Below are 13,801 nucleotides of genomic sequence, written 5' to 3' on the forward strand. Positions count from 1 at the left end.
AGGGATGGATATTCCTTGGTTGAGTAGAGTGCACCAAAGCTTGCGCAGTGTCAACAAAGAATGTATTTTTTTAAACTCAAGTACAGCTGAAACTGTGTCTATAAAGGAGTTAAGAGATGCCCTCAATTCTTTATATAACACAGAAAGGATTGGATTGGAATCCAAGCAATCTTCTGTTCTTAGCTATATATCTATCGAACAGTATCACCATCCCCTACCCATACATCTCACCCTATGCATGAGCCATTGGGAAAGAAGCCTACTATTCCGCCTAAGAGCAGGAACTGTCCGATTTGCACTGTGCTTCCCCCTTGGTTACCACCCTAACCTCGGCCATGTACCATGCCCTTGTGATGGGGTGAGTGACCAATCAATTTTACTTTATTTTTCTGTAAGTATTATATAAAATACATAAAGTGGCTTTTATATCAATTTTTTTAAAAGAGAAGGCCTATTAGTCTGGATAATTCTTATTCGTGTTTAGTCTCTCTGGCTGATGAAGAGTTGATTTTTCGTACAAGTATATATTTTTTTGAGAATCGCTACAAGAGCACGTAAGACCATGTCCGATCCCTGAGATTTTATTATGACTGATTATCTTTGCACAACTGTAGGATGTTATAATATTTCATATAATAGTAATTTATTTATTTATTTCCAATGAAGTTCTTTTTAACTTGTAATTTAAATTTACCAAAACGCTATGGTTACATCATTGTAAATTTTCCCATTGCCATGTATTTCTAAACTCTCCGCTTGTCATTTAATTTTCTATGATGCGGCGCTTTTATGGGTACTAAGTTACCCGAATAAAGTTTATGAACTGAACTTTCATGAAGAGTTCACTGTCCAGTCTGAGGCCATAGTCTTTCGACATGTAGGTGGGTTCAAGCACCACTAGCCACAGGGAGTCGTTCCAGAGGGTGATGTGTCTGCCGAAGATCAGAACGTCCGCTTTGTCTGTGTTGCAGTTGTCTTTCATCCATGTTGCAACAGTCTTCATGCAGTTGTGAAAGTCGGTCTTCCTCAGGGTGAGATTGGCTGAGAGTGAGAGGAGGAGCTGAGTGTCATCGGTGTAGGCGATTATGTGGATGTTGTGCGATCTGACGAGGTCTGCGAGTCATATAGATGTTGAAGAGGGTGGGGCTGAGGGATGAGCCTTGGGTACTCCTCAGGTGTGCGCTTAGGTTGCGAGGTGAAGGGAGGATTGTGGACTCTCCGGGTGCATCCCATGAGGAAGGATGTCATCCATCTGAGTGTATAGTCTGCGATTCGAATCTGGCGTAGTCAATTGATGAGGATGTGGTGGGAGACTGTGAAGAGCTGCGGATAGATCCAGGAGGATGAGGGCGGCTGATTCTCCTCTGTCATGTAGGGCTCAGATGTAGTCTGTTGCTGCGATCAGGGCTGTCTCAGTGCTGTGGTTGACTCTGTAGCCCAATTGGGATGTGTCCAGCAGTTTGAAACTTTCCAGATGATCGTTGAATTGGAGGTTGATGGCCTTCTCCAGGACTTTGGCAGGGAATGGGAGGAGGGAGATGGGATGTTAGTTCTGGAGCTAACTAGGGTCTGCCGAAGGTTTCTTGATTAGGGGTGTAGCCTTCTCATTTTTTCAAGGGTCAGAAAAGGTGGCTGTAGTTATGGAGGCATTGAAGATGGTGGTCAGCTGTTGGATGATCTTGTTGCTTCTGAGGTTGAAGAGTCGATGGGGGCATGGGTCGGTGGTGCTCCAGAGTGGATGGAGTTCTTCAGGCTGGTCACTGTCTGTGTGTTAAGTTGTTCCCATGCAGCGAGCGGGTGGTTGGTGGATGTGGTTGATGGGTTGCAGTAGACAAATTAACAGAGTTTCATATTCAAATTATTGCGGAGAGGATGTAGCCTTACGGCTAGAGTAGTCGACCTCGAAGCTGGGGAACCGGGTTCGAGTCTTGGCAACAACGTTCAACATCCTGTGATTCTGGGCAAATCACTTAATCTCCCAGTGCCTGACAAAAATGAATGTCTCCTTGTTTAACAAAACGAGTGCTCATGTAAAGCACTCTGATACCCGATATCTTTGGGTCTAGTTCACGCTATATAAAACTCTGGAAAAATAAATTGCACAAGGAGACTAAGTGTAAGCAGTGATCCAAAGAGGAAAATTGAGAACTGTCAAATAACAGAGGGTACTAGTGAACCCCGATACTTGGACTGCAGTCTTTATTATATTTGCCAGTGCTCTCTGTGAGTCCACAAAACATAGCGTAGCACTATGGAAATATTTAGTTGAGGTAAGGTTCAGCCAGCATCAATTTTCAGGGGTTTCTGTGCCTTATTTAGGACAAGAAATTTAAACAAGAAAGTGTGCAACTCCTACATGAGCTTTGGCACCAAGTTATGACCCCAACCAGACCATTCCCATTGGTACACATGGCGAGTGGTTAACGCATCATCTCAAAGGTGATTCTCCTAGGGGTACAGCCAGTAAGGGTTCAACAGGAGCCTGCTAAAACTGGTCTGGCATTGATTCCATACCGGTTATGGAACCACTGCCTAAAGTGTGGAGAAAGTCTGACAAAGCCCATAAGATCCGACTCCAATTTCGATAGCCCCAACACCATCTTGGGTAAATTGAGTTTCAATTTTCTGCAGAATCACTATCATTTCTGCCATTGATGCAGATGTTGCCTGACCTTATCTTTTTAAGAACTGTGAAAGTGTCAAGTCACTCAGACAGTGACGCCGATAAAAAACCTGAAGTGACATCAGTCTGGGACAAGTTTAGTTATCACAATGTCAAGGTTAAATAAGAACAAACACAGATAAATAGACAAAACAATGCAATCTGAATTGACATACGTTTACTTTAAATGTTCATATGGTTATGTCTGGTACATATCTCGATGCAAATAATCTATTTCAGAAATTCCTGAATTTATGTAAGAAATTGCAATCTCTGATAAGAGACTTGATCACTTGTCGTGAGAGGTCCTTCGCCCAGACTATCACATAAGATACCGACTGTCTTGATTGCTGTCAGCGCACTAAGAAAATGCTGCATCATGTGGCATGTTTTCCTTTCACAGGGAACACTGCCACCACAACCATTGGAAAGTGCCCTTTTTACATGGTTACCCTCTAACTTTTTGCCAGATACCCGATACCAACTAGAGTGTGTGTGTATGTGCGTGTGTGTGCGCGTGCGTGTGTTGGGACCACGCTAACCAGGCCCCAGCACCTGTGTTCATTCCCAAAACTGTACCTTTGTTACCCACAATGGGCACAACTCTGGGCCACATACAAGTCCCTTAGAAAAGGTTCCCCTGGTTCCAAGTGCCCCGTGACCAGAGGGGGTCTCTGCTGCAGCATGTATTGTGCCACCCTCGGTGACCCATCACTAAAACATTCACACACTACCATTGCAGGTTGCATATTTTGGTGCAGATCAAACTGAAGAGTAGACTTGGCACACATCCCTGTGTGTCATGCCCCCCAACACTGCCTGTGATATGGGTAAGCCACCCCTATAGCAGGCCTTGCAGCCCCTAAAGGCAGGGTGCACCATACCCCAGGTGAGGGCAGAACTGCATGAGCAATATGCCCCTACAGTGTCTGTGCCATTCACAGACATTGTAAGTTCAGTGGAGCCATTCGAGATTATGGGCTGGGAGTTTGTCTACCAAACTCCACAGCTCCAGGAGGGCTTTACTGAAGTCTGGAAAGTTTGGTATCAAATTTCCCAGCACCTTAAACCCACGCCTATGCCAGTGTGGGATTTAAGGAAAAATACACTCCGAGGACATCTTAAAGATTGCCCCTGAAAAACGACCAACTCTGGTGTTGTCCTGACTGACTACTAGTCATCAGCCACCACCAGACAGGTTTCTGGACCCCTGGATAGAGAGCGCTTCGCTCTCAAAGTCTGAAAATAAAGCTCATCCTGGGCAGAGGTGTTATGCCTACTCCCCCAGGATGGGCAGGATACTCGAAGTGGGAGCTTCAAATCCTGCTGCCTTTGTCAGCTACCCCTTGCATTTTGCGGCTATCAGCAACTGGTTCCCACCGGTTCTGACCCCATTTGGGCGCAAGAACCAATGGAAAAACCTAGCCAGAAAGAGAGGTGTGCCCACATGTGCCAATCCCACCCCTCAGTTGGGGGATGCGAGGTGAAGCACAACGCTCAGCCCCAGCCAATCAGGAAGAGGCCTATGCCACCTCCCACTGAGGATGGCATGTTAGGGGCTGTAGACTCCCCAGGGAAGGAGCCCTGTTACTCCCCTAAATCTAGTATTTAAGAGCACCCCTGAACCTTGCCTCTCCAGATTCGATGGACCAAAGAAGAAGATGGAAGAACTTTGCTGCCGGACCTGGAAATGAACTGCTGAACACCGAACCCTGCCACCTTTAGCTGTACTCCCAGAAACCCTGTCAGGTCTCCAAGAGACCCCGGAGACCTTCCAGTCTTCACCCAATCTCCAAGGACCTCCCTTTGGGCGAGAGGCTCTAGCCCCCGGCATTCGCTGGTACAAGTACAGCAGTAATTGATGACCGACACTTGTGTTGATGCAACTCACTATTGCAAAAAGAATCCCAAGACTGCAGCGATAGAGGACCGAAACTTGTGTCAACACAACTCCGCACTGCCTGAAGAAAGCACCACAGCTGGACGCCCTCCACGACCTAGAGGAATCCTCTCAGCCCAATGACCCACCCTGTTCACAGCCCAGTCTCCAAGAGCCTGTACTCTCTTCCAGGTGGCCCTGTCAGCCTCCTCCTGCCCCACTTGATCGACCACGGCCTCTCCGAGACAGCCCAACATTGGCAAAACCTCTCCATGCCCTGCGCATCTCCATCCCCATGACCGCAACTGCAGGGCTGGTGGTGCCTCCCTTCAACCTACAGTAACTCACTAACAACGACCGCAACGGTCCGGGTGTTGGTGGCCTACTGATTACCATTCATCCTCTTTGCTCTCCGCTGACGGCAAGTGCAGAACATCATTGCCTGTATCAACTGCTGTAGCGTAGATAGGTAACTCTGCACCCGGCCACCCGAGTGCCGGTGGCGGTGCAGTGCCTACCTTAAACTGACCCTTGACCAAGGGCCGGTCTAACCCCAGAACACTGGCAATGTAAGTCATGTATTTACCTGCTGATGCATAATCAGATTTTCCTTCCTTTTGCATTGCATTCCAGTTATTACCTACAACTGTCTATATTTTTCAAATACTAAATGTTACGGTTTCGGATTGACACCACCGAAGTATTCTAAAGAGCTTACAACCCATTTTCTCTCCTGCAAAGTAACTTGTTTGCTTCTACAAAACCAATACACACTGTATATTGTAAAATATTATTGTATTGAAAGTATCACTTAACTGCTACTGAGTAAATCTTGGTTCTGGTAATAAAAATAACAGAGTAACAACTTTTTATACAATCAATTCTTCAGATGAGTGTGTGACATCCTTTCTTGCCAGAGTGTGTACAGCAAACAGTTAACACTACCCTCCTGACAAGCCTAACTGCTCAAACACACTACCACAATAGAAAGTAAGTTATCCACTTTAGCATCTGCTATACTTCTGGGGTTCCACTGGACTCTGCGCACACTATACCTTACTTTGGTATAGTATATACAGAAACAGCTTCCTACAACAACTCTTTGATAATCACAGCTTTCGCTGTCAAAGTATGCAGTGTGTTGCTTTTCCCCAAGAAAATCTATGTGGAATTGTAATGCATAGAAGTAGGTTCTTAGGGTACTAGGCCTTTAGATGACATTTTAACTACTTTAGAACTGTTCATTTTATTCTCGTTTCTCACATCATGCCTTTTAGTGGTTTTAATTATATTCGGTGTGGTTATTTTAGATGTACTGAAAAACAAATCCGCCCTGTTTCAATAAATGCTTTTAGTTCAAAAGTATTTCTTCTTCTTTGTCCATTTGTGAGTGAGTGTGCATGTGTGTGCATGCATGCGAGATGCTGTACAGAACAAAGTTTGTTTTGTCTACCACAGTGCCACAAATCCTGACTCTACTTCAACAATGTGTTGGGTGGGGTTCTGCGGGGCTACAATAACCTGTCTTTCACATTCAGCACTGGTGCATTCAACAAAGTTCACTTGTGTCACCGGTGGGTGGGTAAGCAAACCTTGAAGAGCAACACCAGAGTCGCAGTTTACATAACACTGTTGCTACAGCAAAGGCCTTCCAGGCCAGGAACAAGAGTAAATCATGTAAACAGCACCAAAACAATAGAAGATGAAATAACTGAGACTCAAGAACTGGCACCAATTTATCAAAAATAAAGCAGATGTTAATATATTTTTAGACTCCACAATGAAAAAGATCAACTGGAGGATTCCAAAGTTATAGAATTTCCAAGGTACAATAAATTAAAACATTTCACTCAACCGTGAACAAGCATTGGCACTTGGACATTTTTTCACCAAAAAGTTGGGCTAGTTCTAATGCGGTCGGTTAGAGTTACTTTGGGTAACCAACTCTGTCAGGGAGCCAGTTAGGGGGACCAGAAAGGCCCTCAGAAACACTTACCTTCTCCAAAGAAGGAGACTCTCCAGTCAGTTCCAGGCACTTTACCGATGTTATAGTGGTTTCCTATGGAAGTGGTCCTGATGCGGAGGATACAGGATGCTGGAGATGCTCAAAGAAGCTGTGGCTGCAACATGGTCCATGGGGGTCTTCCAGCAGCTAATCCTCGATACACAGGCTTGGTGAGGCATTCCTGGCTACAGGGTCGAAATCCCTCAGGGTCTTCTTGAACCTGGCAGCAGCCCCGTTGCCACTGGGCTGGCATTTGTCAGGTGTTGTGGTCAAAGCCAATCCTTCTCTGTGCTGTAGCTTCCCTTCTGGGCAATCAAGCCGGCCTTCGAGGACTCTCGGGGTCCAGCCAACTCTTGGCAACTTCTGAGCATCGGGTCCTGGTCCTTGGTGCTGCACAATGATGAGGAGCGAAGATCCAGGACTTTGGGCTAATACTCGCCCTCAGCAGGCTTCTTCAGAGGTTGTATCCATGCGTTGCAAACAGAAGGTGAGCCAGCTGACCCTTGCAGTCTCTTGCTTTGTCTGGGCTCGTTAAACGACTGCTCCAAAAGCAGGACACAGCAGGCACAGTCCCTTCTGCTTTGCAAGACACTAGGTGCAATCTGCATTGTGCAGCCTCTCTTTGCCGGGAACTTGGTGCAGCAGAGCAGCCCTTCTTCCAGTCCAGTCAAAAAACAGGAAACTAATGACATTGCATCCTTCAGAAGATCAATACATGGGTCTCGGTTCAGCACCCCAAATATTCAATTCAGAGTGCATAAACTCCAGAGTGAACATGTGCAGACCCCCATGGAAGGAGCCAGCACACCGGATAAGAGCCGATATCACTATGCCCCAATGAATGACTGGACCAGTCCGTGTGTGTCGCAACAGCTTGGTCTTTGCAGGAACCCTACAGACTGTCACAGTTACATCTGGGAAAGATGGACACTATCAAAGTAACCTGTCACGAGATTACAGATTGTCTTATACATGACGTGTGAGTGCATGTGCAGGCTTCTAAAAGTCAAAGAACTTCACCATGCACCCCGAATAATTATAGCACCTCAACACTGCTCATTGTATACAGCGCTTCATCAATGCATTTAAATATTTATTTATACACAAAGGCATTATATATCTGAATACAACTGAATATTGGAAGGTATTTCTCCGGAGAGCAGTGGGATGTGCAGAATTGTAATTAAACAGATCTTGAGCAATGATTTATTGTAAACCTGTGGTAAATTATTACAAAATGTAAACTGTTCAATTCAAAATTGTTTTTTGAAAAACTGTTTAGCAACAAATTTGAAACTCATCCCCGAAAAACACACATACCAAAGTTCACAAGGCATTCAGTAACTATAATTCTGGTCAATGCTAGTGAAGCAAAGACCACGGGCTCTCATGGCTGTCCTTGTTCTTTTGGTCCTGTGGTCGAAGCAGATATCTGTGGGTTGATTTGGTTCACTTGGCTGGGCTCAGACAGCTCTGGGTTGAGTTTGGTCCTATGCCTGAGCACAGTGAGTTGATTCTGACCCAGTGGCCCACTGCAGACAGATGGCTATGGGTTGATTCTGACCCTGTGGCCCACTGCAGACAGATGGCTATGGGTTGATTTTGGCCCTGTGGCCCACTGCAGACAGATGGCTATGGGTTGATTCTGACCCTGTGGCCCACTGCAGACAGATGGCTATGGGTTGATTTTGGCCCTGTGGCTGAGTGCAGACAGATGGCTATGGGTTGATTCTGACCCTGTGGCCCACTGCAGACAGATGGCTATGGGTTGATTCTGACCCTGTGGTCCACTGCAGACAGATGGCTATGGGTTGATTTTGGCCCTGTTGCCCACTGCAGACAGATGGCTATGGGTTGATTCTGACCCTGTGGTCCACTGCAGACAGATGACCATGGGTTGATTTTGGCCCTGTGGCCCACTGCAGACAGATGGCCATGGGTTGATTTTGGCCCTGTGGTCCACTGCAGACAGATGGCCATGGGTTGATTTTGGCCCTGTGGCCCACTGCAGACAGATGGCCATGGGTTGATTTTGGCCCTGTGGCCCACTGCAGACAGATGGCTATGGGTTGATTTTGGCCCTGTGGCCCACTGCAGACAGATGGCTATGGGTTGATTCTGACCCTGTGGTCCACTGCAGACAGATGGCCATGGGTTGATTTTGGCCCTGTGGTCCACTGCAGACAGATGGCCATGGGTTGATTTTGGCCCTGTGGTCCACTGCAGACAGATGGCCATGGGTTGATTTTGGCCCTGTGGCCCACTGCAGACAGATGGCCATGGGTTGATTTTGGCCCTGTGGCCCACTGCAGACAGATGGCTATGGGTTGATTTTGACCCTGTGGCTGAGTGCAGACAGCTGTGGCTTGATTTGGTTTAGTTGGCCGAGTGCAGAGAGTTGTGGGTTGATTTTAATCCTGTGGCCGAGCTGTAGGAACCCGCCTCTTTGCACAGTGTACTAAAATGAAGTACACTATGTCGAGATTGCGAGAGATCTATAAAAAGGCAGATAGAGGCAAAAGTAAATACTAACTCTCCTTTTGTGGTACTGTGGGCGAGCAGCTAGGCTTATCAGAGGACAGTGTACAGCTTTTGTTGTACTCACATAGGTAATAAATGAGACAAACACAAGAGAATAAATCTGAGGCCAATTAGTGTAAATAACATTGATTTTTCGGAGTTTCGATTTTTCAAAGTTCGAAAAATATATATCACTTCTATGCGCAATAATGTACTATAGGAAAAAATAGGGGAAAAAGCAGAAAAATGCACAAAAATTCAGGGACTGCTTTCACAAAGTTCACCTTCTCATTTCAGGTCGATGGTGGGACCAGGTCCAAAGTTCCAGCAGGAGAAGTTCAGGTTTGTCCCACATCACCCGGGAGCAGTGGTGCTGATGCACAAAGACGAAGGGGGACACTTGAAAAAGCACTGCACAGAGGGACTTACAAGTAAGCCTAGGGGATCTCCTTAGAGGGAGGAGCTGGCCTGGGGACCACAAGAGCAGGGCTGGTTGGTCGGTATTGGGCCCAGTGGGGAACAGGTCATGCGGGCGTAGTGTGTCATGAGATCCTTGTGGTCAGGAGCAGGCAAGTTGGAGAGGCGATTTGGGGACACCTGGGCCACTCAGGAAGTGGGTCTAGGGTGTCTTGACTTCCCTTGATGGGTGCTTGCTTCTGGTGCTTTGAGAGTCTGGTGTGGACTCTTCTTGGTTTTTACCATTGTGGGTCTGGTACCCTGGATATCACCTCCGCGCAACAATGTGAGGACCTTGCCATTTTCTTTGTAGAAAAAGTGCAAAATATTTACAGATCATTCCCGCAACGCCTTTCTGATCCGCCTAACTCCACTAATTCTATTATTAATGGCACCACATTGATGCTCATACCAAAAATCTTGTATGAGGATCTAACCAAACTGCAGGAAAGTCAAGTCTGGTTCCCCAGCAGACCCCATGAGGCCGGCTAAATTTATTGAATCTTTAAACATTTTTTTACCTTCCCTGGCCTCTATACTTAATCTTTCCTTTTCTTCGGCTAGTGTCCCGACGGCTTGGAAACAAGCATGGGTCTCCCCCATTATTAAGAAGCCCACTTTAGACCCTTCCAAACTAGAAAACTTCAGACCCATCTCATTACTCCCATAGATGTCTAAACTTGCGGAGGCTCATGTAAACAATGTTCTGTCCCAACATATGGATCAAAAAAACATCTTGGACCCGTCCCAAAACGGGTTCAGGCCGGGCCACAGTACTGAGTCTGCCCTCCTGTCCACGACTGAACACCTCCGGACAATTCTCGATGCCGGTCAGAGCGCTGTGCTGATCTTGTTAGATCTCAGCGCAGCCTTTGATACGGTCTCTCATAACATTCTGTTAAATCGTCTGGCGGCTGTAGGGATTTCCGGTCTTGCCCTGGAATGGTTCCGCTCATTTTTGAAGGACAGATCCTTCCGGGTATCAGCTCCCCCGTTTCTCTCTCAGCCCCATTCCATCGGCCAGGGAGTCCCTCAGGGCTCTGCACTCAGCCCATCCCTCTTTAATCTATATGTGCAGCCACTTGCGGCAGTGGCCAAGGAGTGGGACCTTACGCTGGTGTCATATGCAGATGACACGCAGCTGGTCATCACTCTCACCGAAGGTCCTTCTACTTCGGCTTCGAGATTTAGGGATGGCCTGGCTGCAGTAGCCCAGTGGATGACGGATAACTGCCTGCAGCTTAATGCAGGCAAGACGGAGGTGCTGCTCCTCGGGAAGAATATCAACTATTGGAATGAGCACTGGTGGCCCTCTTCATTGGGCTCCATTCCACCTCCTAAATCCTTGGTCAAAAATCTGGGTGTCTGGATAGACTCCTCGCTTAGCTTCCAGACCCACACAAAAAAAGTGGCAGCTACTTGCGTGGGCCTGCTGAGGAGTCTTAGCCCGATACTCTGCTTTTTCGACTCTAAAATCCGCCAACTCATTGTTCAATCCATAATTCTCTCCCGTTTGGACTATGCCAGTGTTTTACTCCTGGAGGCCAACAAAGTAGAGATAGCGCGACTGCAACGTGTGCAGAACTCTGCGGCAAGAGCTTTGGTGGGCCTTCCCCGCAGATGTTCGGTCAAAACTACCACTCGAAAATTGCATTGGCTGCCCATTGAATCTCGTATTCAGTTTAAAACCCTTACCATGGCATTTAAGATCCTCAAATCCGGATGTCCAGAACTCTTGCGCCCACTCCTAACATCTTACGTGCCACAGCGCAATTTGCGCTCATTAGGCCAGCACCTAGGGACTGTTCCCCGTACAAAGCTTTGCCGTATTGGCGGTCGCTCCTTCAGGGTTTTGGGAGCCAAGCTCTGGAATTCCCTGCCACCGAACATCCGCTCTTTGGAAAACCTGTCTGCCTTCCGCAAAGCTATTAAGACCCATGTGTTCCCTTCTCCTTAGGATTCTCTGTCCTTTTTTTTCTTCTCCTTCTGCAGTATAGCTTTTGTGGTTCTTCAGCGCCGGGACGCCTCTGCTGGGGCAGCTGTTGCGCTTAATCAAAATGTTAACATAACATAACATACCCCTTGCAGGGCATGGGTGGCATGGACACAGGGCTGTCTGCCATGTCAAATCTTCAGATTTTCCTGCACCAAGACACGCAGCCTGCAATGGTAGAGAGCATAGCATGGGTGAGGCATCCCTGGGGTGGTACAATCAGATGGTACAATCAGTGCTGCCGTCCCAGTGGCCCATCTTCAGGGCACATGCCCTGGGTATCAGGGGTACCATTTACTCACAGGGTCCACTGAAGTTGTGATAATCATGGTCCAGTTTTGGTAAAGATCTGGCAGTGGGGACCTGGCTAGCCAGGACCCAGTGCACTTACAGTTCCAAAGTACATCAGACATCAGGCAAAAAATGGGGGCTAACAGTGTCAAAAGAGGCACTGTCCTACATGTGGGCAGACAGCTGTGGGTTAATCTTGGTCCTGTGGCCCAGTGCAGATAGCTGTGGGTTGATTTTGTTCCTGTGCTTGAGAGCAGGCAGGTGTGTGTTGATTTTACTCCTGTGGCCCAGAGCAGACAGCTGTGGGTTGATTTTACTCCTGTGGCCCAGCGCAGTCAGCTGTGGGTTGATTTTACTCCTGTGGCCCAGCGCAGACAGCTGTGGGTTGATTTTACTCCTGTGGCCCAGCGCAGACAGCTGTGGGTTGATTTTACTCCTGTGGCCCAGCGCGGACAGCTGTGGGTTGATTTTACTCCTGTGGCCCAGTGCAGAGAACTGTGGGTTGATTTTACTCCTGTGGCCCAGCGCAGACAGCTGTGGGTTGATTTTACTCCTGTGGCCCAGCACAGACAGCTGTGGGTTGATTTTACTCCTGTGGCCCAGCGCAGACAGCTGTGGGTTGATTTTACTCCTGTGGCCCAGCACAGACAGCTGTGGGTGGGTGCAGTGCTCAGCAGCACTGCTCAGTTTGAGCCAGTGACTACCGTTGGCTGGCACTGGTGCACACCCTGGGCTCTGGCACATGTTTACACAGCCTAAAGGTGGTGAAATACCACTCCGTTTTACTGAGTAGTGGCAGATATACAGCAAGGTCCCTTTGTTACAGTTTACATTTTCCCTGTTCAGGGTTAAGCTTACCCAACCCCCATTCCCGGTCTTGGGTTTATCTTCCTTGACAAAGATCAAATGCATTAAGAAACCTTCCAGTGTGGCCTACAGGGCACAGCCCCGTCATCATCAGGACCTGTAAAAGCTCATGACAATGTTTGCGTACTCTCCCATAAAAAGGTGCCCCATGCCCACATCTCAACCTCTGACCTTTGGTTTGCATCCATACCTTTCCTATATAATGCCCTATGTACTGAAAACATTCTTTGGTACAACAGTTACCACAAGAATAATATAGCTTCAAACAAAAAGAAATAAATAGGGGGTACTTACACCACAGGAAAATCCCTGCACAGAAACCGGTGACAGCCAGCGGAACAAGGCACAAAACAATGGTCCGGACACTATGGTCTTCACCTACAGAGCATCCTTCACCTGGAGAGGACAAGGAAGTGACAGACACTGAGTCACATTGTAAACAAGCACCTCTTCCTGTGAATATACTATGAGGAGCATGGGTGGCTAGTCTTGCACATTACTCTGCAGTGTGAAGGTTCCTGCCTCATATCCTGCATTGTGAAAGGTCCCACCTCTTACCCGACAGTGTGATGGTTCTGCCTCTTACCCTGCATGTGAAGATCTGGCCTCTAACCCTGCAGAGTGAAGGTACTGCCTCTTTTACTCTGCAGTGTGAAGATCCGGACCCTAACCCTGCAGTGTGAAGATCCAGCCTCTTACCCTGCAGTGTGATGGTTCTGCCTCTTACCCTGCAGTGTGATGGTTCTGCCTCTTACCCTGCAGTGTGATGGTTCTGCCTCTTACCCTGCAGTGCGAAGCTTCGGCCTCTTACCCTGCAGTGTGATGGTTCTGCCTCATACCCTGCAGTGCGAAGCTTCGGCCTCTTACCCTGCAGTGCGAAGCTTCGGCCTCTTACCCTGCAGTGTGAAGCTTCTGCCTCTTACCCTGCAGTGTGAAGCTTCGGCCTCTTACCCTGCAGTGTGAAGCTTCGGCCTCTTACCCTGCAGTGCGAAGCTTCGGCCTCTTACCCTGCAGTGCGAAGCTTCGGCCTCTTACCCTGCAGTGTGAAGGTTTCTGCCTCTTACCCAGTAGTAGTGTGTGGATCTCAGTTTTTACCCAGCAGTGTGACGATCTCATTGTCTATGCAGT

The 13,801-nt window shown here is 47.7% G+C and overlaps 1 protein-coding gene across 1 annotated transcript in view; it reads right to left on the bottom strand.

Moving 5' to 3' along the window:
• Window positions 1-13,801, bottom strand: part of LOC146788763 (uncharacterized) — a 357,517-nt gene that overhangs the window by 72,122 nt on the left and 271,594 nt on the right. Inside the window, exon 9 of the mRNA XM_085629932.1 lies at window positions 12,968-13,069. Coding sequence (XP_085486058.1) covers window positions 12,968-13,069 — 102 coding nt within the window. The remainder of the gene's footprint in view (window positions 1-12,967; window positions 13,070-13,801) is intronic.

The sequence above is a fragment of the Triturus cristatus genome, chromosome 10 (genome assembly GCF_964204655.1).
Source record: "Triturus cristatus chromosome 10, aTriCri1.1, whole genome shotgun sequence".
NCBI classification, from domain to species: domain Eukaryota; kingdom Metazoa; phylum Chordata; class Amphibia; order Caudata; family Salamandridae; genus Triturus; species Triturus cristatus.